General features: G+C 42.8%; 4 protein-coding genes across 5 annotated transcripts; 2 read left to right on the top strand and 2 right to left on the bottom strand.

Moving 5' to 3' along the window:
- Nucleotides 1–4781: 4781 nt before the first annotated feature.
- On the top strand, nt 4782–9554 carry LOC115665206 (uncharacterized). 2 transcript variants are annotated; one of them, XM_030587091.2, is made up of 8 exons: nt 4782–5099; nt 6120–6325; nt 6420–6873; nt 6959–7166; nt 7747–7854; nt 7960–8109; nt 8220–8289; nt 9113–9554. In XM_030587091.2, the coding sequence occupies exons 1-8, from the start codon at nt 4798–4800 to the stop codon at nt 9196–9198; spliced, it is 1584 nt and encodes a 527-aa protein (XP_030442951.2). In that variant the 5' UTR covers nt 4782–4797; the 3' UTR covers nt 9199–9554. The 2 variants fall into 2 exon arrangements, with proteins under 2 accessions (XP_030442951.2, XP_030442954.2); XM_030587094.2 differs by lacking the exons at nt 8220–8289; nt 9113–9554 and having other exon boundaries at nt 7747–7870; nt 7960–7986.
- Nucleotides 9555–10023: 469 nt separating this feature from the next.
- LOC115665205 (uncharacterized) lies at nt 10024–11416 on the bottom strand. Its single transcript, XM_030587089.2, has one exon. It carries the CDS (start codon nt 11222–11224, stop codon nt 10268–10270), a length of 957 nt encoding a protein of 318 aa, XP_030442949.1. The 5' UTR covers nt 11225–11416; the 3' UTR covers nt 10024–10267.
- A 1784-nt stretch (nt 11417–13200) lies between these two features.
- LOC115665207 (uncharacterized) lies at nt 13201–13700 on the bottom strand. Its single transcript, XM_030587095.2, has one exon. It carries the CDS (start codon nt 13627–13629, stop codon nt 13201–13203), a length of 429 nt encoding a protein of 142 aa, XP_030442955.2. The 5' UTR covers nt 13630–13700.
- Nucleotides 13701–17927: 4227 nt separating this feature from the next.
- LOC115664493 (uncharacterized) lies at nt 17928–18734 on the top strand. Its single transcript, XM_056308939.1, has one exon. It carries the CDS (start codon nt 17956–17958, stop codon nt 18709–18711), a length of 756 nt encoding a protein of 251 aa, XP_056164914.1. The 5' UTR covers nt 17928–17955; the 3' UTR covers nt 18712–18734.
- Nucleotides 18735–22999: the final 4265 nt, after the last annotated feature.

The following is a 22999-nucleotide window of genomic DNA, read 5'->3' as shown; positions in this document are numbered from 1 at the left end:
AAGTTGGAAAAATCAGAAGAAAAATGGTCGTTTTGTCCACGTCACATTATCGGGGTTACATGTAGAATGATATGATGATTGGACTACCACATCAGATAAATCCAGCAAGACTTGGATGATGGTTGATTGCATTTTCCCTCAACGGTTTATGATTACATTGATTGATTTAAATGTTCACGACTTGGTTTGTTCTGTACAATAAGTTTATGACTGGTTGTGCAATTTTCCAGATTAAGATGAATGTGAAATAATTGTCAAGTTTTTGTACTTAATTACATGATAAATTAATTGGAAATTCTCCATGAATTTCGCATCTTTATAAGAGCCGCGAACCTCAATGGAATCTTCCCTTGATTCCTCTGTCATGCCCATTAAACAAAGCAAATATTGTTCCATTTGATAAGTTACTTTGATCAAATAGGTAACGTTGACCGTAGTTTTTCATTTAGACTGAGGCAATATGAAGAAAACTCCATGTCAATCTTTATAATCTGTGAAAATATTATTCTCACCGTCCTATAGTAAAATAATTTTCCAAAAACTTAAGTTGGATATAGAAAAATCAAATACCAAGCTACATATTAAGAAAAATCCCACATTTTAGAGTGTAAAATCTAATTAGATCTTCTGGTTTTTATCCATGAAGTACACGACTTAGGGGTGGTAAGTATAAAAACAAGTTCACCTGTTTTACCGTATGTACACGCAATGTTTTTTCACCAATTCGGAATTACCACAACCAAAGCACATTCATGCACATATTATTCATTAATTACCAATAAGAATTCTAAAAATTAGTATAAATGCTTACAAAGCTAGACTCAGTCCGTGTTTGCATGAGATAGAGAGAATCATATGAGATTTATGCTCCGTTTATTTTGCAAACGATAAATGATTTGAAAAATATTTTCTTAAAACCGATCGCTTATAAAAATAAATAAGCGAAAAATATTTTCATTGTCCATAAAAATGTTTAGGAATAAATTATTGTCGATAAATAGAAAAATTTTCCATTGACTAATTATTTCAAGCAATACAAGTGATTAGTTTGAAGGAAAATATTTTCGAAATCATTCATTTTTCGCGAAATAAACGGAGCCTTAGCTATTTAATATTTTGATACCGTCGCTATTATCTCATATTGACGCAATTGGCGAATGCAATAACTAAATATTGTATAAACAAGACCATCGTCTCAAACCGAACAAATTGCGAACTGGGTTTGGGATTTATCAAATTGAAAGAGACAATGTGCTCGAACTAACCAAGACGAAATCATGGATTTGGACCCAAATTTTCGATTTGGAACCAAGGTTGTTAACAACATTTTTTGAGTAAATTTGCTGTGAGGTTTACAAAACCTTATCACAAGATTGGATCGTAAAATCTGCTATACAAAATATATAATATATAATTGTAAAGTGGTAAAATACACACATATAATTGTGATAATTCATACAAGAAAACAAACGAAATACAAATAAAACTAACTACTTTATAGCTCCACAGCTCATACCTTTATCTAAAAACTAACATACTTCAAAGACCAGCAAATTATATTTTCAACTTAAAATATAAGCATAATCAGAATTTTTATCAAAGTCTAGATTATGATCAGAACATATTTTATCGGATCATTGAGCTAAACTAGCGCAAAATTAGTGGCAAAACGTTTTACACAAATCATATTTTTATCCCAACCATATGTTTTTTCTTACTTAATTTGGCTCAAGTATTCTCTTTTTTGTTTTTCCCAATCCAACAGAGGATCGAAAATTGTAAAATCGCTTTATTTATTTTTCATGTCATACAAATTTGAAACGTTAAGATGTTGACATTATTAAAAGGGATAAGATCACTGGAAGTTTTAAAATATATCATGAAAGTATTTTTTTTTTTGGTAAGTACATGAAAGTATTATTAAGTCCTAAAACTTTCAAAAAAAGTGCAATCAAGTTATAAAACTTGTCACAAAAGTGTTATTGAGTCTTAAAACTTTCAAAAAGTGCAATCAAATTCTAAAACTTGTCGAGTTAGTGCAATCAAGTCTTAAAACTTGTTAGCATTTTCTATCTGTCAAGTTGGACGGAATTAACGGAAGGACTTGATTGCACCAACTTGACAAGTTTTGGGATTTGATTGCACTTTTTGAAAGTTTTATGACTTAATTGTACTTTTGTGACAAGTTTTATGTCTTTCAGTGCACTTCTCCCATACTAAAATTATTCATTTGGGATTGTAAAATCTTAATATTTGAAGATTTCAATTTGGGTTTTACTAAATTCTACCCATTTAGATTTTAACGAGATTTGATCTTTCAATGCATTTAGAATGGCAAAATCGTAAAATTTTGAAATTTAAATCTCGATTAAACAACAAGATTTTGAGCTCAAATCTTCTGTTTGGACCTTAGTTGGGCCCCTAGTTTTCAATTTGGATGCGAACTCGGTTTGGATACACTTGGCATTTTCCCCTCCTTGTTGCATTTTTTAATTTCAGGATGAAGTTTAATTTTCGAACCTTTTGTGGTTGAATCATTTGGTCTTTCTGCTTGTATTCCCTCTCAATTCAACCCTAAATTTTGGATTTATGACAAAAACACCACTCTTGGTACACATCGCCATCCTAATTTTCACTCACATGACGTGTCATTTCTACATGTCACCACCGTTTGCCGTGGTAGCTGCCGCATAACCTTGTTGGCATCAAAAAATCAACCATGGATGCTTTTGTCCCACGGGCAAAATTTTTTTTTTTGCTTTTTCCTTTTGTTTTTATAAAAGGGGGTATTTGTGTCAATTTGGGGCCTTATTAAAAAAAAATAGTACTGATTTTACATTGAGTGACAATTCTGGCTTGAACTTTTTTTGTCTCATAAAAAATTATAAACTTTCACTTAAATCTCGAATCTGACCCGAACAATTTAAAAATTAATGCTTTTTCACATAACGGAAGGCTGGATTTGTGACTAGAGTAAAAGTTAGTACTTTTTATTGAGATAAAAAATGAGTTCGGATCAGAATTATCAAGGTAAAGTTGATAACTTTTTTTGAAATTAGCCCGTCAATTTGGTTATAAATCTGTACTTTTCTTTTGACGTATGTGTGATAAATTTACTCCGGAAAAAGGTAGAAAAAAAGGGAGAAGATTTGAAGAGGGAGCAGGTGAAATTGAGAGTGACATCGAGGCTCCGCCCTTTTCCTGTGTGGTCAATAGAGTTATCAACCATCGCATGCATGTCAACGGATAGGATTTCTTTAATATAAATGAATGGATAAACATGACATCGAAGGGAAATTTCTCCTCAAAACACTCGTCATCACAATCCTTAACTTTGTGGTCTCGCGTGGATCTTTCGGCAATCGAGAGGGATCAGGATCCGAATCAAAAGTTGAAAATCCGAAGGGTTAATATAATGAAAAATATCAAATTAATATAATTATAATAAATTTATTTCAAAACTTCAAATTAGTATAACTGTCACAAATTTATCTTTCGTTAGTTTCCGTTAAATTTTATCATCAAATTGCTAAGTTGAATGATACATGACAGTTGACAAATATATCAATTTGAGGTTTTATCATCCGTTTACCACAAATATATCATTTTTATAATTTTTCGTGATATTAATCTAAGTTAACGAAAATTAATGAAGGATAAATTTATCATAAATATATCAATTCGAAATTTCTATTGGTCAAAAATTTAATTTGACATAAATTTATGGGAAAAAACCACCAAAAACCCCAAACTTTGCCATCTGTGACACATTTACCCCGAACTTTTTTTTGTGACACCAAAAACCCCGAACTTTGCTTTTTGTGACATATTTACCCCAATGTATTTAGTCCATGGGCATTTTCGTCTTTTTTGCTTTTTCTTTTTTTTTTCCTTTCCGGCGAGGGGGGGGCCTCGCCGGCGTCGGGCGAGGGCTGCCCTCGCTCGCCCAGGCGAGGGCGACCCTCGCCGGCGTCGAGCGAGGGCGGCCCTCACTCGATCCGGCGAGGCGACCTTCGCTCGACGCCGGCGAGGGTCGCCTCGCCCAATCTAGCGAGGGCCGCCGCCGGCGTCGGCGAGGGCCGCCTCGCCCGACGCCGGCGAGGGCCGCCCTCACTTGACGCCGGCGAGGGTCGACCTCGCCAGACGGGCGAGGGCCGCCTCGCTCACCCGAGCGAGGCGGACCTCGCCCGACGCCGGCGAGGGTCGCCCTCGTCGGGCGAGCGAGGGCGGCCCTCGCCCGACTCGTGTGAGGTCAACCCTCGCCGACGCCGGCGAGGGTCGACCTCGCCGAGCCTGGGCGAGGGCGAACCTCGCCCAACGCCGGCGAGGGCCGCCCTCGCCGGATCTGGCGAGGGCCGCCCTCGCTCGACGCCGGCGAGAGCCCCCCTCGCCGGATCCGGCGAGGCAGCCCTCGCCGACGCCGGCGAGGGCAGCCCTCGCCGACGCCGGCGAGGCCCCCTCACGGAAAGGAAAAAAAAAAAAGCAAAAAGACGAAAATGCCCATGGACTAAATACATTGGGGTAAATGTGTCACAAAAAGCAAAGTTCGGGGTTTTTGGTGTCACAAAAAAAAGTTCGGGATAAATGTGTCACAGATGACAAAGTTTGGGGTTTTTGGTGATTTTTTTCCTAAATTTATTAGATTAATATGGAGTTTTTCGTGCGATTAACTCAAATCCGAATCTAGATAATAATTTCTCCAAAAGAAGCCATTTTGCATCACAGTCCATAGTGGACCCGACCCGACCCATGGAAAGGTACTGCGGACAAGCGCTCCAACGAGTTTTGTTTGTTTCAATGGCGAAGGAGGATGTATGTCGGCGATGGAGACTTGAAGCCGGAAGTGACCCTTTCGAGCCGAAGAAGATGAAGAACAAGAAGCGGAGGAGGGAGCAGCCCCGACCCACGATCCACCCCAGGAACAAGTACTCCGAGAACCCGCCGGATTTCGCGCTCCTGGCCTCCCTCTACCCTTCCTTCCGCCCCTTCGTCTCCTACGGCGGCCGCGGGGGCGGCCGACCCAGGATCGACTGGACCGACTTCAACGCCTCCCGCGAGCTCACCCGGGTCCTGCTCCTCCACGACCACGGCCTCGACTGGTGCTCCCTCCATTTCGCCGAGCAAAATTCGAACTTTGAACACCCCCGTTTTTTTTAATCTTGTTCTTTTTTCCGTTTAGCGTGCTGATTTGTTGCTGACCCATCGTGGGAGTCTGTCTGCTTCTGCTTTCTTGGTGGGTGTTTCGTGATTTTCTTGGAGTTTCTCTTCCGCGCATGATTATGAAAACTGATGGGTCAGTTAGCTGGTGAAGGAGCTGTTTGATGAGGCTCATGATGCAAACAGCTAATTTCGATGACCCGCGATAATAACTTCCAAGTTGCTCCGTGTCCGAGCAGCAACAACTCTTTGCAAGTTGGTTTCTGGGTGATATCAAAATTTCAGTATCAGTTATGTTGGGACACTGAAACGGGGGAAATCTCAGCTTCATAGTGTCATGTTCTTATCAACTGATATGCACGGGAATGGAAACTTGGAAGAAAGATTTCAATCACTTGAATGGTATGGAACGGAACATAGTGGCATAAGAGAACCCATATACTCGACGCACTTAGTGGAGAACAAAGAGCTTGGTTGTTATTGGTGCAGCCGTCGCTTATTTTGTGCCTTCCTATGTATATTATGATATAGAGAAAAAAGGGCTCTAGCGAAGCGTCTCTTCCGCCTGTTTTGGATCTTTAGGAAGTTAAAAGTTTCAGTGATACACTAACTACTTGGGCATAGTTATTGCACTTGTCTTTGGACTCGAATGTGCATTTTGAGGTTCATATCATGGTTCGAGAGCGCCTTTATAGCCTTTATGATTGCAAACCTGGCTAGTTCCTCCTTTATCATACTTTAATTCTCAATATGCTGCGGGCAGAACTGATCATATACTGCCCATCCCCGTGAGGGAAATTTACAGTCTAATTAGAGAATGAAATTTGGTAGTGTGTTGTCTGAGACTTTGAATAGGGTTGATGACTCTTTTCAAGATTGGCCTTTTATATGGTGTAATTGTTTGTTTTTCTGTTTCTAACACCGTTTATCTTTTTGTCATTGTGCATATGATTGTTATTTAGGTGGATTCCTGATGGACAACTTTGCCCTACGGTGCCCAATAGATCCAATTACATCCACTGGATTGAAGACCTTCTTTCATCTGAAATTATTCCTAAGATTAATAACAATGCCGATAATATTAGGGGATTTGACATAGGAACTGGAGCAAACTGCATATATCCTCTTCTTGGTGCATCTCTTTTGGGGTGGAGCTTCGTCGGGTCAGGTGAGCTTCTTAGTTTCATTGTCAATTGTCGACATCTAGATTTGAAGATGTCCTTTAAATGACTCAATCGTGATATTTCTTGACTTTGTTGTAGATGTGACGGATGTGGCATTAGAGTGGGCAGAGCGAAATGTTAAAACTAATCCACAAATTACAGACCTAATAGAAATTAGAAAGGTCGACACCTGTATGGATGCTTTTCTTGGGGAAGATTCTTCTAAGGACGATCTCCTAAGCTATGGAAGCAAAACAAATCCTAGCAACGGCACAGGTAGAGAGTCAGTGCCCGTATCTTCTTCTACACGTGATGATGCAGTTGAGGAGAACAATTATTCAGGACCACCTATCCTATTTGGTGTGGTCAGGGATGGTGAGACATTTGACTTCTGCATGTGCAATCCTCCATTTTTTGAGTCAATGGAGGAAGCAGGTCTGAACCCGAGAACTTCATGTGGTGGGACTCCCCAAGAGATGGTTTGTCCTGGTGGGGAGAAGGCTTTCATCACACGCATTATTGAGGATAGTATTAGACTGAAGCAGTCATTTCGGTATATATTTGTTTTCATCTTCTTGTGTGACATGCGTATATGTTCTTTTGCACACATATGACATTGTCATTTGTCATTTGTTTAGATGGTATACTTCAATGGTCGGTAGGAAATCAAACCTCAAATCCCTAATTGCAAAGCTACGAGAGGCTGGGGTCACCATTGTGAAGACAACTGAATTTGTGCAGGGACAAACATGTCGATGGGGAATTGCTTGGTCTTTTCTACCTCCTGCCAGGAAGATAATTTCACCTTATGTGGCTGAGAAAAGCAATCTGTCTTTTATTCTTGAGGTGTCAGTAAATTTTATCTCGCAGTTGTAGTAAGTTTGTTATTTTGAATCTTCAGTCGTGAGAATTTGTAGCTACTATTCTGCAACTTAAGAGATAACACGCAGCCACTTAAACTTGATTCGCGCTTTCTCTGTAAGCTGCCAAGAAAGATGCCTTCCCGCTTTTATCTGCTTTATGATTTTGCCTTTGCTTAGTGGTGACTAAAGCCATTATAGTTTTTCTAGGTTATTTGTATGGCTGCTTTATATCGTGTCAGTCTTTCCCTGACTTTATATATCTGTATGGATGGGTTGTTTCTTTGTTGTGGTAGATTAAAGATGTACTATAACCGCCGTTGGTTAGGTTTTTGCTCTTAAAAATTTGAGATACTTAGATAGATTCTGTAGTTTCAAGAGCTGCAAGCTCGGCTTAGTTGTTATGTCAACCAATATTAAGCAAAGACTTGACTTTAAATTCCAATTCTAAAGCTTGAAGGAGTACCACTTTTTAATTTCTTACTCCTACCATTCTATATGCATTCCTTTTCTTTGCTGATACTTTTCCCTTTGTGATGTAATACTTGAACTTTTGGTATCTCTAGGGCCTTCAACGTCAGTTTGGTGCCATACATGTCTTGCAATCAGTTGAATCCTTTTTCCATGAAACTGGCGCATCCTGTAAATTGAATGTCAGTTCATTTTCTGCCGATGTAAGCTTTTTATGGCGTAAGTATGAGTGTGTTTTAGCTTCCCAAAAACTGTTGTGTTAGCGGTGCACAAGTTTTCCTTACATCTAGGCCTTCTATTTTGAACAGATTACTGCATCAAATGATCATCTAAAAGGAATTTTGAGGAATAAGGAAGGGCTTCTTCAGGAATCTTTTGGTGGCAATTGTGAGGAAGAGCCACCTAGTTGCTCAGACACTATGCCGTGTCCTTCAGATGACTTAAGTTTCCGTATAACAGTAAAGCTCTCACCATTCTATGCTATGCTTGGAAAGAAATGTGTTTTAATCAGTGAAAACAAACCTTTCTTATTCGCCAATGATATAGTTTTATCTTATTTCCTAATCAGGTATTTCAGCAAATTCCCGGCACCCTGCTAGTGAAAGGATCATTACAGCGTAAAGATGGCTCAATTGCAGGTTCCTATAATTCATTATCTGCTTGCAACTAGCAAAAATAGCGAATGTTCTCACTGGAGATTAGGTGTTTCTTTTTTGTCAATGATGACTGATAAAAGAATTCTGTCAAGGGGTTGATGATTCATCTGTGGGTTATTTCCCGTCAGTGTGTACTTTTTTATGGTTATCTGTATCTTGAAAAACACCAGCATTTATTCCCGGAGCATTACCTGATTAACATTCATTAAATAGAACTTTCTTGCCATTTCAGAATGAGGGTAAGCCTCCCTTCATGGTAAATTTATTAGGTACTCCCGGCTTATGTTAGCCCACTCCACATGAGCCGTCAAAGGGCTTCTTAGGTAAATTTATTAGGTACTCCCTGCATGGTAGATTCATGAACGGCTCATGTGGAGGTAGGGTCCAATAAAAGCTCTCTCGGGCTCGACCTCTACGTTGATGCTTCTGCTTCTAGTTGTATCTGCAAGGCCTACTCTCATTAGTTTTCAGATATCCTTTCTTGACTCCGGGCACCCCGGCTTTGCTCTATGATTATGTCCAGTTGTTTCCTGTCTTGGGTGATGAATCCTTAAGTATCTTTAATGGCTCTTGGCTTTGCTTTGCTCACATCGGTTGGGTAGAGAGGATCTGTCATGTGGCTCTCATCTCAAAGGGAAAATAAATAAAAACAAACGGTTGATGCCATACTCATATCTGGTGGGTCTACATTGTCTGACATATCTTACCATTTGGCCTGCTAAATGTATAGGACATCAAGTCGGTCTGGACCTTCTCAAAGTTTCCAGCATTTGGTGTAAGATAATTTTGCATTGTCATGTTGCAGGAGTTTTTTCATCCATCTTCCAGCGGTTAGAGGAAGTCCTGAAGCAAAATTTTTGTAGAGAGAAGGCTTCTGTCCCTATTTCTTAGCAGGATACATGCCATCAAACTCGCACCTACATCCGATGCAAGCATCAATGCATATTCTGCTAGAAGAAATACCGTGCTTAGCATCCCTGGCAGAAAAACTCGCTCTGAGGACCTTATTGCAGCTCATGAGCATCCCCGCAAGATAGAACCTTTTGACCTGTGGGTCGAAGTAGGAAACTTATTGTGCTTAGCTGCTTCTATCTTTGAGTTTCCATTGATGCCTGCTTTTCCAGAACCTTGGTCTAGTTACATTTCCAATGCAATTTGCTAGTATGACTTGAGTTCTTTTTCTACAATTTGATGAGAGTCAATGTAAGGATATGAGTTCGGTATGGCATCATCCATTATTAAGGTTACTTCTGCTTGGGTTTTATCTTCCTCGTCTCGTTATGGTTCATTTATTCAGCTCTCTTGTGCACATAATTTGGTTTATGAGATCAATCAATCCGAGGCCTTTGGTTTATGAGATCAATCAATCCGAGGCCACTTTTAGAAATGGGAAGATATTGGGAAAAATGTGGTTTGGCACTCAAAAGCGTGCTGAACATCTTTATGGGGAAATATGCATCAGCCAAACTAGTGAGTGAACGTAATCTTATTCTAAAACTCTGCTTTCAATCCCCAATTCTGTAAAGTGAAGCCTCTTGTAAAAGGTTTACATTTTGGCCTATGTCACCCCACTTAAAAAGCGTTTGTCTTGTAGTCACATTGTTACTTTATCAGAAGCCAGTTGGATGCATGTGATTTGCATATTGCTCTTTCAGGCTACAATGTACTCCGTTGAAAGAAAATAGGAAGCTTCCTCCAGAATCCAACAAGGTACAGAGAGTGCCGACGCATTTTCATCTCATACCATTATTTGATTACACAGACAACTCTTTGTACACAATAAACCACAAACAAACAAATACATTAACTTAAGACCAAACAAATCTTACATACCATCTGACCCCAAATCAATAACTGTCACCTCTGATGCAGATGATTTGGTAGCGGGAAGGAGATCTCAAGCTCAATACAGGGACCGTGACATTTACACAAATAATACAGAGAAAAAATCACTCGAATTTCATGCTTTCCCTTCTATCCTGGCATGTGTGAGCCCGACACACGCTTCGACAAAATCCTCGTCGATGAAGTCCGTCGACAGAACCTGCAGATGATCAGCGCAACCCTTTGCAAAGCACTGTGATATAAAGAGCCGTGCGTACCCATGGATTCGGCCTGTCACTGGCTTGACGCACAAGACAGGATTGTCTGCTTTTGGCGTGACTGTGTTCTCCACCCGATAGAAGTACTTCCTGGACGACGCTGGCTGCTGGTCGCTCAAATGTTTTATGTTGCTGTCGAATTTAGTCGATGGCAAATCGGTGTCAATCCAATTGTCCTTCAAATACCCCGCGCTCCACAGAGGATCGCCCGCTTTCGGATGAGGCGACTTCCTAGGTTTCCAAACACAGATTATCCTCCTCGGCAACAATTCCTCGACCGTTTTCCCAAAGACATGGTCATCCTGGTGGATCAGGAATTCCCCTAGCTGGTCAACCAAGTACTTGTCGAAGTCCGGCGGGTCCGGGTGCCCGAATTCAGTCCTGATCTCGAGAATCACAATCTCCTTTTCAGTCTCCGATAGAAACTTCTTGATATCCCGGATCACGACGTCGACGCTGTAGGTGACTAGAATCCCGTGGCAGACCTTGCGATCCTCCTGGACCCGGATGTCCAGGACCCGCGTTCCCCGGACGAGCTGGTGGTAGATGGACAGGCTCTGGCATTGAGCGAAAGGGCGAGTCACGAAGGGTATGCCGATCTTGTTAGTCGCGGAGTCGTGGGTTCCCGGCCAAACAATCTTGTTTATGTGGAGTTTCTCCGGCCCAAGTCCGGCCATCCAGGCTTTCCTATCTGGCGGGCGGTAGTCGCAGCCGGGGAAATCGCAGCCACAGGATTGGTGGAGATCACACAGGACCTTCTTCTCTGTTGATAAGGCCTTTCTTTTCTGGACCTGTGTGGAGACCGTGGAACCCATTCTTGAAACTCAGAAGGAGGAGGAGGAAGATCAGAGTCTTCTCTTCCTCTTCTTGCTTGCGGGTGTAACTGGTGGCAGAATAATTATATTCTCATCAAGTATGGGACATTGTAACCACTGGTGGATTAGTACCAGGGAGCTTGGACTTCTTTGTTATTGCAGGAAAGACCAGATGGGAAAAACTATGACCTACCATTAGGATCCTTTTGTTTTTATATCATTTGTATTTTTACAAAGTTGCTGGGTGTGAAATGTGGATTGGGTGTGTTGCATTCTTGTTCATATGGTGGGCCATGTTGATTGCATTATTGGTAGGAGGGAGCTATCATCATCAGTGCTAATTGGGTTGGTCCACTTGTGTGGCCATCAATCTAGAAAGTTTTATCCAGCCTTGTTGGGATATCCACCGTCTCTTCCTTCACCTGCTTTTTTCCAATTTTTGGCCAACGGAAATGAAGAAACTCTGTGCTGAATTAGTTAGCGGCGCTGGAAAATCAATGTTTTATGGGGAAGATGGCCATATGACAGTAAGAACCATGTAAGGAGAGTACATGCAGGGACATTCTCTCGGCTTTAGATTTAGTAAATTTCAAAAGGATGTATTAGGTTAAAGAAAAGGGACAATTACTCGAAAAAAAGTCATAAACCTATTGTGCTGATGCCAATTCAGATCTAAACCTTTCAATTTGATCAATTTGGTCTTAAATCTTTTGACGATTTGCCAATTTAGTCCTTCCGGCCAATTTTGACCGGGAATCGCTAACATGGATACCGGATAACTGGCACTGACGCGGATAATTTTAAATAATTTTTTTGAATTTTTTCCTTTTTCCTTTTTCCTTTTCTTTCTTATTTTGTTTTGACCCTCACCCGCCCTTGCTGTGGCCGGCAAGGGCATCGCCGCCCTCGCCCACAACCCTCACTGGCCACTAGGTGAGGGCTCGCAAGCCCTCGTTGTGGCCTGCGATGGCCTAGGCAAGGGTCAAAACAAAAAACAAAAAAAAAAGAAAAAACAAAAATTTAAAAGAAATTATAAAAATTTGTAAAACTTATCCACGTCAACGCCGGCCGTGCTACATAGGACAATCGATGTCCACGTTAGCAATTTTCGGCCAAAGTTGGCCGGAATGACTAAATTTGCTAAATTAAAAGGTTTAAAGACTAGATCCGTACAATAGATTTTTGATTTTTTTTTTTAATAATTTTTCCTAAAAAAAGATAGATGTAGATGTTGTGCACCCTGTCCATGTCTAGGGAAGATCTTGAGCTCGATCTGAACTCTAAAATTGTATTCATCCATCTAATTGATCTTCTTGCATGACCCCAGATCATCTTTGTAAATCCTTTCCTCTGTTTCTTTCTTGCAAAGGAGAAGTAGAAGGTCAGTATGTTTTTCAATGTCGATCCTCAGGGGTGAGAGATGATTAGTCTTCGGCCCAATACCCAAAAAAACCCTAAACTTTAGACTTTGTCCTAATTATATCCAAAACTTTTTTTTATCTCATAAAAAACCCCAAACTTTTACTTTTGTCCCAAATTTACCACCGTTAACTATCCGTCCAATATGGCCGTTAATGATCCTACGTGGATTTCCACATCAACCCTCAATCGGACGTGGCTCTGATGTGGCGCCACGCGAGCGCTACATTGGAAAAAAAAAAAATTACACTGTTCATCATCTTCTCCACAGCCGCGAGCACTGTTCATGGCGTCATCCTCTTCAATCGGTTGGCCAAACTCCTCCGGCGCTCTTGCTTCGCTGGCCACTGCTACCTAGACCTCCGGCGGCTCTCGTCGGCGCTTGCCGGACCATCCACCAGCTTCGAAGATCGAGGTTCAAGCCAAGCTTTGAGCTCGAGCGGCCATGGCAGCCGCAAGCTTCGAGCTAGAGCGGTCATGGCGGCCGCGAGCTTCGAAGCAGCTTGAAGCTCGACCTTCGAAGCTCGCGGGTGGTCGCAAACTATTTTTTGTGAAATTCAACCTACTGCCGAATTGTAAGGCGCGAAGTGATGCTGGGCGCTAGATCTCGAGTTCCTGTGCAGCGAGCACCAGAACGACCCGGGATGCGTCGTCGGAGAGCACATGCACGTCTTCTTCTGGTTCGGCATGGTCGCCGCCTTGCCGCCGCCGCCCCCGATCTGGTTCCTGACGGAGATCGAGTGGCCGGGGGACGTGGGCCAGTCGATTGAGAAGCGGACGGACGGGGACGACTGGCTCGAGTGCTGCCCGGACATCCGGACGCGCAGCGGGGAGGCGTCGCGGGAGAAGAAGGTGGGCGATCGCGCGGCGAAGCTCGAGCTCGACGAAGCAAAACCTGAGGATGACGAGGAAGCGATTGACAGGGAAGAGGTGTGGAACGTGGAGCAGAGATGGCCCCTGGATCTGCTTCTCGACGAGGACGCCATTGTTGCACCAGTAAGGAAGGAACTCAGTGAAGAAGAAGAAGAAGAAGAAGAAGAAGCAGTTAAAAGGTTCTTTTTTTTTTTCTTTTTCTTGAGCGATGGTCGAGCTAGAGCGGTCATGGCGGCTTGCGACCACTTGCGAGCTTCGAAGCTCGACCTTCAAGCTACTTCGAAGCTCGCGGCCGCCATGACTGCTCTAGCTCGAAGCTTGCGGCTGCCATGGCCGCTCGAGCTCGAAGCTTGGCTTGAACCTCGATCTTCGAAGCTGGTGGATGGTCCGGCAAGCACCGACGAGAGCCGCCGGAGATCTAGGTAGCAGTGGCCAGCGAAGCAAGAGCGCCGGACGAGTTTGGCCAACCGATTGAAGAGGATGAACGTCATGAACAGTGCTCGCGGCTGTAGAGAAGACGATGAACAGTGTATATTTTTTTTCCAATGTGGCACTCGCGTGGCGCCACATCAGAGCCACGTCCAATTGAGGGTTGACATGAAAATCCACGTAGGATCATTAACGGTCACGTTGGACGGAAAGTTAACAGTGATAAATTTAGGACAAAAATAAAAATTTAGAATTTTTTATGAGATAAAAAAATTTTGAATATATTTGGAACAAAATCTAAAGTTCGGAATTTTTTTTGGGTATTGGGCCATTAGTCTTTAGCGATGTTTACAAAATGTTGGGAAAGAAATGGCTGCTTCCACAGGAAAAGCTGGACGGCAGGCTGGACAGGCATGATGATGATCTAGGTCTAATCTTTACAAAAAGTGAAAAACTTAAAAGTAAAAATCACTCCAAACATAAAGTGAAAGTAACATACTTTTAGGAAAGGTACTTGTTTAAATTGGCTTGCGAAAATTTGGACTGATTTCAAGAGCAGAGGCATAGATAATTCAACATCAGCCGGGGGAGTTCGTTTAAGATTTGTTTGGAGATACAGTAGGCTAGGCTCTACTGTTTTTAGATGTTACTCATTTTTCTTTCTTGGTTATAAGTCCTGATGACACCTAAATTTTGGCGTATCATTTAGTGTAATTTGCATAGAAAATTAGGGATTAAATTTTTAACCCCTAAACAAAAATATTTAAATTGCATAAACATATAGTTGAGGTCCATTTAATTTAATTGCATTTTTTGCATCAGATTGGCAGTGGCGAATGAGCTTAAAATTTCATCGAACGAGACTCGGCTCGCTTGGAATGCAAGGGCCGGGAATTACAAGTCAAACGGGCTCGGTTGTTTTAATTTGAGCTTAATTCAGCCCATTATCCTTAATTAATTCAGCCCATTTAAATTAAATTAAAATCTAAGCCAAAGCCTAAGCCCATTAAGACTAGGAAGCCCGGTTAATTAACCTAGGGTTGCGATATAAATATGTCGTTATGCGTCATAATCAGGGGGGCTCTCATAATTTTTCAAAGAACACAATTTCTGAGAGCAAGAGAGACACACGTGAGCGAGAGTAAGAGTGAGAGGAGAAGACGGCCGCACGTGCCACGCCGCCGCCGCACCAATCGCTATCGCGAGTGCCCGTGTCGCGTTCAAGCCCGTGCCGCCTCACGCCGCGCCCTTTGCTCACGGCCAGACCTGTGGCCGTGAGTTGCCGCCACTGTTTCGCCACCGGTGCCGTCCCCGGCGTCACACCAGTCACTGCCGCTGCGCCAACGTCCTTGCTGCACTGGCCGCTGCCTAACGAAGCCGAGAAGCCGCTGCATCGCTGAACATCGTCGAGCATCCTTTGCCGCAGCGCTTCAGCCTTGAAGAGCCGCCAATCAGCCTTTGTGTGATTCGTGGGTGATACGCAAAGGAATAGAAAGAGAAAAATCGTAAGTGGGAGCCAAAGAAGAAATATTGTGGTGCCCTGGAAGATTGAAGATGGTGATCCAGTGGTGACGTTCGTGAGTGCAGTTTCACAGAGTAAGATTTCTTCACAGCTACAAGACAAAAGAAAAGACAACCAAAAGGGTAGTTGCAATTGAAGACTTCGGTTGGAGCAAGCAATGTCAACATCCACAAATCCGTGAACCCATACCAACACCGCAATACTGGCGACATAGCAAGTTTCCTCGGCGATTGTTTTTTAGTTCTTTTTGCAGGTTCTTTTGGTCAAGCACTCCCCCGTCGAGTCATAACCACCGTGAACCACCACCACGGCTAGCCGTGCTGGTCATTGTCGGTCACCCGCCATTGGCCCTGATCCGCGATCCCGAGTCCGATCTTGAGACGATTCAAATTTGGAAGTTATCCGCCAATTAGGTAAGATTATCCGAATATTTATTTAATTTCCTAGTTTTCGGGTGTTTGAATATTTCGTGAATATCATGTGGATATTTAGAGATCTTAGGATAATGTTCGATATATCCGCAACATTTTTAAATATTCAAAATTAGGAAAACTTCCTAATTTAGCAACGTATCTGGACGACTATCCGACCTTATCCCTAAGGTTCGATACGCGGCGATACGGAAAATTATTATCCTATCCATAACCACTTGGGTACGATAATGATTTTTATCCGCTTTCCAAATTTGAATAATCGGCTTTCCGTCGATATCTATAACCCTATAGATATGACCGATAGTTTGATTTTTGTGCTTAATCCGAGTTTGAAACAAATATGGCGGATCGCGTGGACGTTTTGAATGTGGTTGCTATCCTTGTTTATTTAATTGCTTTCCTTTTTCAAATAAACAGAAAATTCAAAAAATATTAATTAGATTTGAATTAGAGTTTTTGCATGTCTAGGAATCCTAAATATATCTAGAAGATAGAGTAGTTATTTAATTTAAATTAGGACTTGAGATAATTTATTTCCTAGTTTAAATTAAGTAATATTCTAATCTTAATAGATTATTCAGGTTATTTTATTATTTCGAATTTTAACAAAAATCCTAAAAAGAAATCATGCTAGGGTAGATTAAGTCATCATAGTTTGCATGTTAATTTAGGCATTTTTATTATTCCGAATTTAAATTGAGAAAATACCAAAAATAATCATTCGTCCTGTCATTAGAAATAGGTCACGTCGTCGCACGACATATAGTTTGCATGCTAGGTTGCATTAATCGCATGTCATTTTCGCATGTCATTGCATATAGGCTAGATTTCATTTAAATAAGTGAAAATCCAAAAAAAAAGAAATTGAGTGAATTGCTTGTTAATTAGAAATCATATTAGGGTGTCAATGTGATTTTCTAGCTAACAATGCAGATGCTTACGTTGCTTCCAGGTAAGTAATTCTTCCAAACTTGCAATTTATTTAATGCTTTCTGGGTGTTAAATTGGTGGTTTGCGCACTTGCATGAACACCTCACATGTTAGTAACTAAGTTGAAATGGATCCAAACTGCCTGCCAAAACATTTTTGAAAAGAAAAAGGTACCGAAAGGGCGTTAGACCAGATCTAGCGTAATCAAGTCCCCGGGCTTAGAATCTATGGTTCGTAGGAATAAAACATATCTCCCTATGTTTTATTTAGGTTTCTAATCAACCTACCACAAATAGATTAGTGGCGACTCCAAGCATGAAAACTTTTGCATGTTAAAAATTTAAACCCTAAGTTGCGAATTGGTAGGGCTTGGGAGGGCCCGAGTTAGGCTTAGTCTTAACAATCCATTAGCCTGAAAGAAATTTTAGGTCGCGACAGCTTGGCGACTCCGCTGGGGACTTGAGTTAAAACTCTTAGTGGACTTAGGCCAGTTTTTCTTTTCAAAAAAATATTTTTGTTTGGCAGCGAGGATCCCAGGTACGTCCCTAACATTTTAGGTGTTAAATGTTTTTGCAGAATGGGAGGTATAAGGGGAGGCGTGATTGTTAACCCTTGTTTTGCAGGGAGGTGTTTGGATGTATGATTTATTTTATTCACGAAGCGCTGTTTGATATAACATGTTGTGCATGCCTTGCATTTACACTACACCGCACACACTACCCGCTGCCGGACCTGGGCGGCACAGGTTTAGGATGGTACTGAGACAGCGGACACCCCGACCACACCCGCGTGGTACGGGTCGCCCTCCTTGGTCTCGAAAGTTCTTTCACGGTGTCATTGAGTTCCCACCACGGTTGCACCCTTTGCAACCCGGGTCGGCTCCTTGACTAAGCCGGAGTAAGGGGAACCCCGGCCTAACCACAACCATGACTGGTTTAGCCCGGTAATCCTCGCGTCTCTATTTTGCAAGCCAGAGTCTAGATAGAAATCGAACCTCACATTTCATGCGCATGTCTATGTGATTGCCATGGTCCTATCGGGTAAAGTAAGTTTTCTGAACCTTTATTTCGCAATTTATTTATGTTCCGTATTTTCTTTGGTCGGTCCATGACATTAGGTCGGTCATGAGTCTTGGTCTATACACTATGGGAGGGGCAGACATCCGGATTCTTGATGCTCCTAAGGACGAGCTCCGTGCCTGGTGGAATCTACTCAGTCTGACCAACCGCAAGCTAGTTGAGGGCCACATCGGGAGGCTGCTCCCCCTACTGGAGGTCAAAGTCCGTACCGGCCTCGTTCGAGCATTAGCGCACTTCTGGTGTCCCGAGACCTCTACCTTTATATTCGGTAAGCACGAGCTCACCCCGACGTTGGAAGAATATAGCGTGCTCATTGGAAAACCATTGGAGTCGGAGTTAGTCACACCACCTTTGGGAATTGATTCTACTTTAATGTTGGCTGAATTTTTGAATGTTGGAAAAGATGAATTGGGAAAAGTTTTAAAAGCAAATCGCGGCACATGTCCTTTTTCATTCCTGAGTCAGTGTTTTGAAAAAGCCACATCTTTTCAAAAGGGCAAAATCTTTTTGTTAGCATTTTTCGGGTTCGTGATTTTTCCTCACTGTAAGAATGCATGTAGTCCGTCAATCGCATGGTTGGTCCAACAAGTCTGTCTTGAAAAGAATTTTGGCAACACCATTTTAGCCGAGACTTTCATTTCACTCACTAAATTTAAGCAACATGTTGACAAAACGTTTCATGCCCCCCTCGAACTTTTGCAAATTTGGTTTTTGTCTCACATAAAAGGATGTGGCGATTTACTCACAATATCCGAGCTTAGTGATTCTAACCATCCCATTTTAAGCTATAAAGGAAAATAAGGAAATGCACCTGATTATCATTATTCCGAATGGATCATTTTCATGAAAAACGCTAGACCCCAAGGTTTCCATTGGCATGCTAATTGGTTCAAGGTCGAAGAAGCTCGGCTTACGTGTAATGGTGTTGGACCGGTGCCACTTTTGGGCTTCACTGGCGCAATCGAGTACTACCCTGCCAGAGTGTCCCGACAGTACCAGATTCTCCAGGGACTCCCTCCGGCGTTACAACCGGAACTCCTCCGGGTCGACTTCGCCGATGATGATAAAGACCACGAAGAGACCGTAGCTCAGTTCAATAAGATGTGGAAGAAGTGCCGTGTGTTAAAGATAGCTCGGCCCGAAGAAGAACTAAAGGGAGAGCAGAAGTCCTATTTCGCGACGACCCAGTACATTCGACGGCACAGAATCCCACAGGATTTGCTCCCGAGGATACCCAAGGTGCCTCTCAAGTCCGCCAATCGCTCAGAGAACAATCGCCTCAAAAGGAAGGCCGAAGAAGCTGAAGAAAAGGCATCCAAGATAGCTCGAGCTTATGAGCAATTGAAGAAGGAAGTCGCCTCCCATATGTCTATAGATCAAGCTAAATAATAAGCTCGAAGTTCTTTTCTCATTTCAGTTTCAGTTTTTAAATTTGTTTAGGAATTGAGTCATTTGTCTTTATATTCAGTTCAATTTTAAGTCATTAATTGGTGTAAAAATTTTCACCATTTCAATAAAGGGGTCTTTTTAATTCAAAGCGGTTAGACCAATGTCATGGATCGGCGTATGATTTTGCTTGACACTTATGTATGCCTGTTTCGTTCCGAAATTAGGTAACTATGGACCGATCACGATCGCCCATTCGTACACGGTCGAGAGCCAGAATGGCCGATCAAACCGACTTGCAAGAGCGTGTTGTTGGTATGGAAGACCAGATGAAGCAACTTGTCATCGCGATGCAACAAATGTCCGCTGAGATCAAAGCTCTTCGGTCGATCCCTGTTCCGGCATCCCTCGAAACATCATTCCCAAAGCAGAAAGTTAGAAAAAGTGTCGATGTTGACGGAGATGACTATATTCCTGATTTAGAAGATGACCCCGTCCAGATTATCGACAACAAAGACAAACCTGACGAACGAGTCAACAAGCTTGAAGAAAGAGTGAAGCAGCTGGAAGGTTCGCAGAATTCACCTTCGATCGATCTGTCCCTGTACTCACAGATCAAAATCCCAAAGAAGTTCAAAATGCCAGATTTTGACAAGTACAATGGCACCACATGTCCAAAAGCCCACCTGCAGCTCTATCACGTACAGATGACTTCGTATGTTGACAACGAACTCCTGATGATCCATGCCTTTCAAGCAAGTTTGACGGGTCCTGCTTTGAACTGGTATCTCATGAAGAAGATAAATGGCCTCAAAACTTGGAAAGAAGCCAGTGAAGCATTCTTAAAGCAGTACAGATTCATAACGGACATCATTCCTACCCGTGATGATCTCGAACGTGCTCAAATGAAAAAGACTGAGTCCTTCAAAGACTATGCTATCAGATGGAGGAATTTAGCTGCTCAGGTTGTCCCAGAACCCATAGACAATTGAGTTGAAGAGGATGTTCGTAAAAACTCTCCCGTTCGAATACCGTAATCGGATGGTTGCCATTCCGGCTGACAACTTCAACCAACTCATCCCCATAGGCGAACAGATTGAGATAGGGCTGAAAGATGGATGGTTTGTCGAGCCGTCCTCCTCGACCAGAAGATTTGGTGCGAGAAAAGAGAAAGAACCGGCAGCTGAAGTGAATGTGGCTTATAACCAACCGAGCCGGCGGAATACTAACTCCGCCCCAGCAATCCAAGTAGCGGAAGCTCAGCAACAAAACTCGGGTCGTCAACCTTTTCAAAGGAGGAACAACAAGAGGCAATTCACCTCCCTCCCCGGGTCGTTGTCTCAAGTATTGGCAGTACTTCAGAAGAAAGGCTTGCTTACTACTGAGCCAAAGCGGCCCAATCCTGAGCGGTTCTATAACTTCGACCCGTCAAAGAAATGTGATTATCACATGGATGAGCTGGGACACTCAACCGATGATTGCTATGTCCTCAAGCACCGAATCCAGAACCTCCTGGACACGAGGGCTTTCTCATTCCAACCCGCTAAGCCGAATGTTCAGAATAACCCACTCCCCGATCACGCGGGCAATGTGAATGCCATTTTTAGCTTCGATGCTGGTCGAATTAAGAACGTCAAGGTGTATACTACGGACGTCTATGGCGAGTTGGTGAAAGCCGGTTATTACCCGAGTAACGAGACCCTTCCCCTGGCTGTCATGAGAGAAAGAATCTCAAGGATGGTAGAAGCTGGGATGATTGTTTATGCTGACCACACTGGCATTGTTTCCACTATTTCTGAAGTGGTTATTAATTGGGAAGAAGAGTTTGCTACATTGAACATCGGGAAGGACAAGTTCGACCCTTTGCTTGAAGACATGCCTCCGCTCGAAGACGCGTCCGATGATGAAGAGATCGTAGTAAGCACGCCTACAGCTGATGAAGGGATAGTGATCGAGATACCTCAACCACATGAGTACAGTGATAATAAGGCGGTCTCTTGGTCTTACAGCCTCGATGTCGACTTGGTTACCAGATCTGGGCGTACCTATAGCGAAGCTAATGCCCAACCTGCAAAACCTGTTACTGATGAAGAAGCCAAAGAGTTTCTAGAAGTGATTAAGGCTAGCGAATACAACATAGTTGAACAATTGCGCAAGATGCCCGCGCAAATCTCTCTCCTTGAACTACTCCAGACATCTGTCAAGCATCAGAAGGCCCTAATGAAGGTGTTAAGTGAAGTCCACGTGCCAGAAACGATCGATCATGATAAATTGAAGGAATTTGTCGGTTCTATACTCCTCAAGGACCTCATAGCCTTTTCAGATGAAGAGTTTCCTCTGGAAGGGAGGGGGCATACCAAGGCACTTTACATTTCTGTCAAATATAAGGCCTCGCATGTAGCCCGGGTACTCATTGATAACGGATCAGCCTTGAATATCTGTCCTTTAGCGACTTTACACCGCCTCAAGATAGATCCTTCTAGGATAAATTCTGCAAAGACCTCTGTGCGAGCCTTTGATGGAACGAAGAAAGAAGTAATGGGAGAAATCCACCTTGACATATAGATAGGACCAACAATGTTCAACATCCTATTTCAAGTTATGGACATTCCCACTGCATTTAATTTTCTGTTGGGTCGTCCATGGATTCATACTGCGGGAGCTGTGCCATCCGGTCTACATCAGAAGGTGAAGTTCGTTGTGGAGAGAAAGTTAGTCACAGTCCACGGTGAAGAGGAGCACCCAATTTACCACGCAACGGCTATCCCCTATGTTGAGCCGGATTGCAAAATAGAATCAAGCTATCAGTCGCTCGAGCTCGTGTCAACCATACATGCATCGAGAGGATCATCACCGCCTATTCCTGAGGTGTCAAATGCTGCAGTCATGGTTGGAAGAGTAATGGTGTCCCATGGCTTTATTCCGGGTGAAGGCCTTGGTAGGAATGGTCAAGGTATCCGCCAGCCGGTGGAAGTCTCTCGAAGGCCCCACACTACTGGGTTGGGATACCAGGGGTCAAGCGGGCCAAATAATAGGGGACGTGGACATGAACGTGGACGCAGCCGAGGTCGAGGTCGAGGAGATGGATATAATAGACAGCGATCCGAAGAAGAGCCGAATGAAATTACCCACAACAATGGAGAGCTTGGGCATGGTAGGTTGCTTCCACATATCTGCACCACATTTCCGGGCCCTACAAGAATGATGCATGAAGAGAAAGAGGTGATCGACACTTTGGGGCAACCGAGCGGCAAGTTCGATTTTTATGTGAAATACTCGGCGCCCCCGAGCTTCTATGTTAACCCCTGTGACATTGTCCCGGATGGATGGGGAGGTATGGATGATCCAACACCTCTAATGACAAAAGATTCTGATGATGCAATGGATGGAATCACTGCCCTGTTTGATGATTTCTTCGTTGGAGCTATCGAGGAAGGACCGTTAGAGGGAATGGGCACAGGCCCACAAGAGTAAAACTTTTACTTTTTCGCACACTCCCCTGCGTGGGAATTTTTACTGCTTTTTAGGACTTGCCCCGTTTCGGGCGCTACTTTCCATTTTCATTTCTAGGATTTGATTGTTGCAATTTCCATTCAATAAATGTAATTCATTTTGAAATAATCAATGAAATTACAAGTTATTTTCGTTTTGAGGACATGTTGAGGTACATCAAACCAGCCCGGTGATGATATCCAACCGATAA

This window comes from Syzygium oleosum, unplaced genomic scaffold, assembly GCF_021117445.2.
Source record: "Syzygium oleosum isolate NSW1041296 unplaced genomic scaffold, Sole_v2.1 Sole_v2.02, whole genome shotgun sequence".
NCBI lineage: Eukaryota > Viridiplantae > Streptophyta > Magnoliopsida > Myrtales > Myrtaceae > Syzygium > Syzygium oleosum.
Note: the sequence above shows the minus strand (reverse complement) of the source record. Positions and strands in the feature narration are given on the sequence as shown.

What these genes read in the sequence shown, in the direction of transcription:
- LOC115664493 (XM_056308939.1), top strand. Translation starts at nt 17,956, where the DNA reads ATGAGTCTTGGTCTATACACTATGGGAGGGGCAGACATCCGGATTCTT.
- LOC115665205 (XM_030587089.2), bottom strand. Translation starts at nt 11,224, where the DNA reads ATGGGTTCCACGGTCTCCACACAGGTCCAGAAAAGAAAGGCCTTATCA.
- LOC115665206 (XM_030587091.2), top strand. Translation starts at nt 4,798, where the DNA reads ATGGCGAAGGAGGATGTATGTCGGCGATGGAGACTTGAAGCCGGAAGT. An exon ending in CACGACCACGGCCTCGACTG is followed by an intron (nt 5,100 to 6,119) that starts GTGCTCCCTCCA and finishes ATTGTTATTTAG; the next exon opens with GTGGATTCCTGATGGACAAC. An exon ending in ATCTGTCTTTTATTCTTGAG is followed by an intron (nt 7,167 to 7,746) that starts GTGTCAGTAAAT and finishes TGGTATCTCTAG; the next exon opens with GGCCTTCAACGTCAGTTTGG.
- LOC115665207 (XM_030587095.2), bottom strand. Translation starts at nt 13,629, where the DNA reads ATGGCGTCCTCGTCGAGAAGCAGATCCAGGGGCCATCTCTGCTCCACG.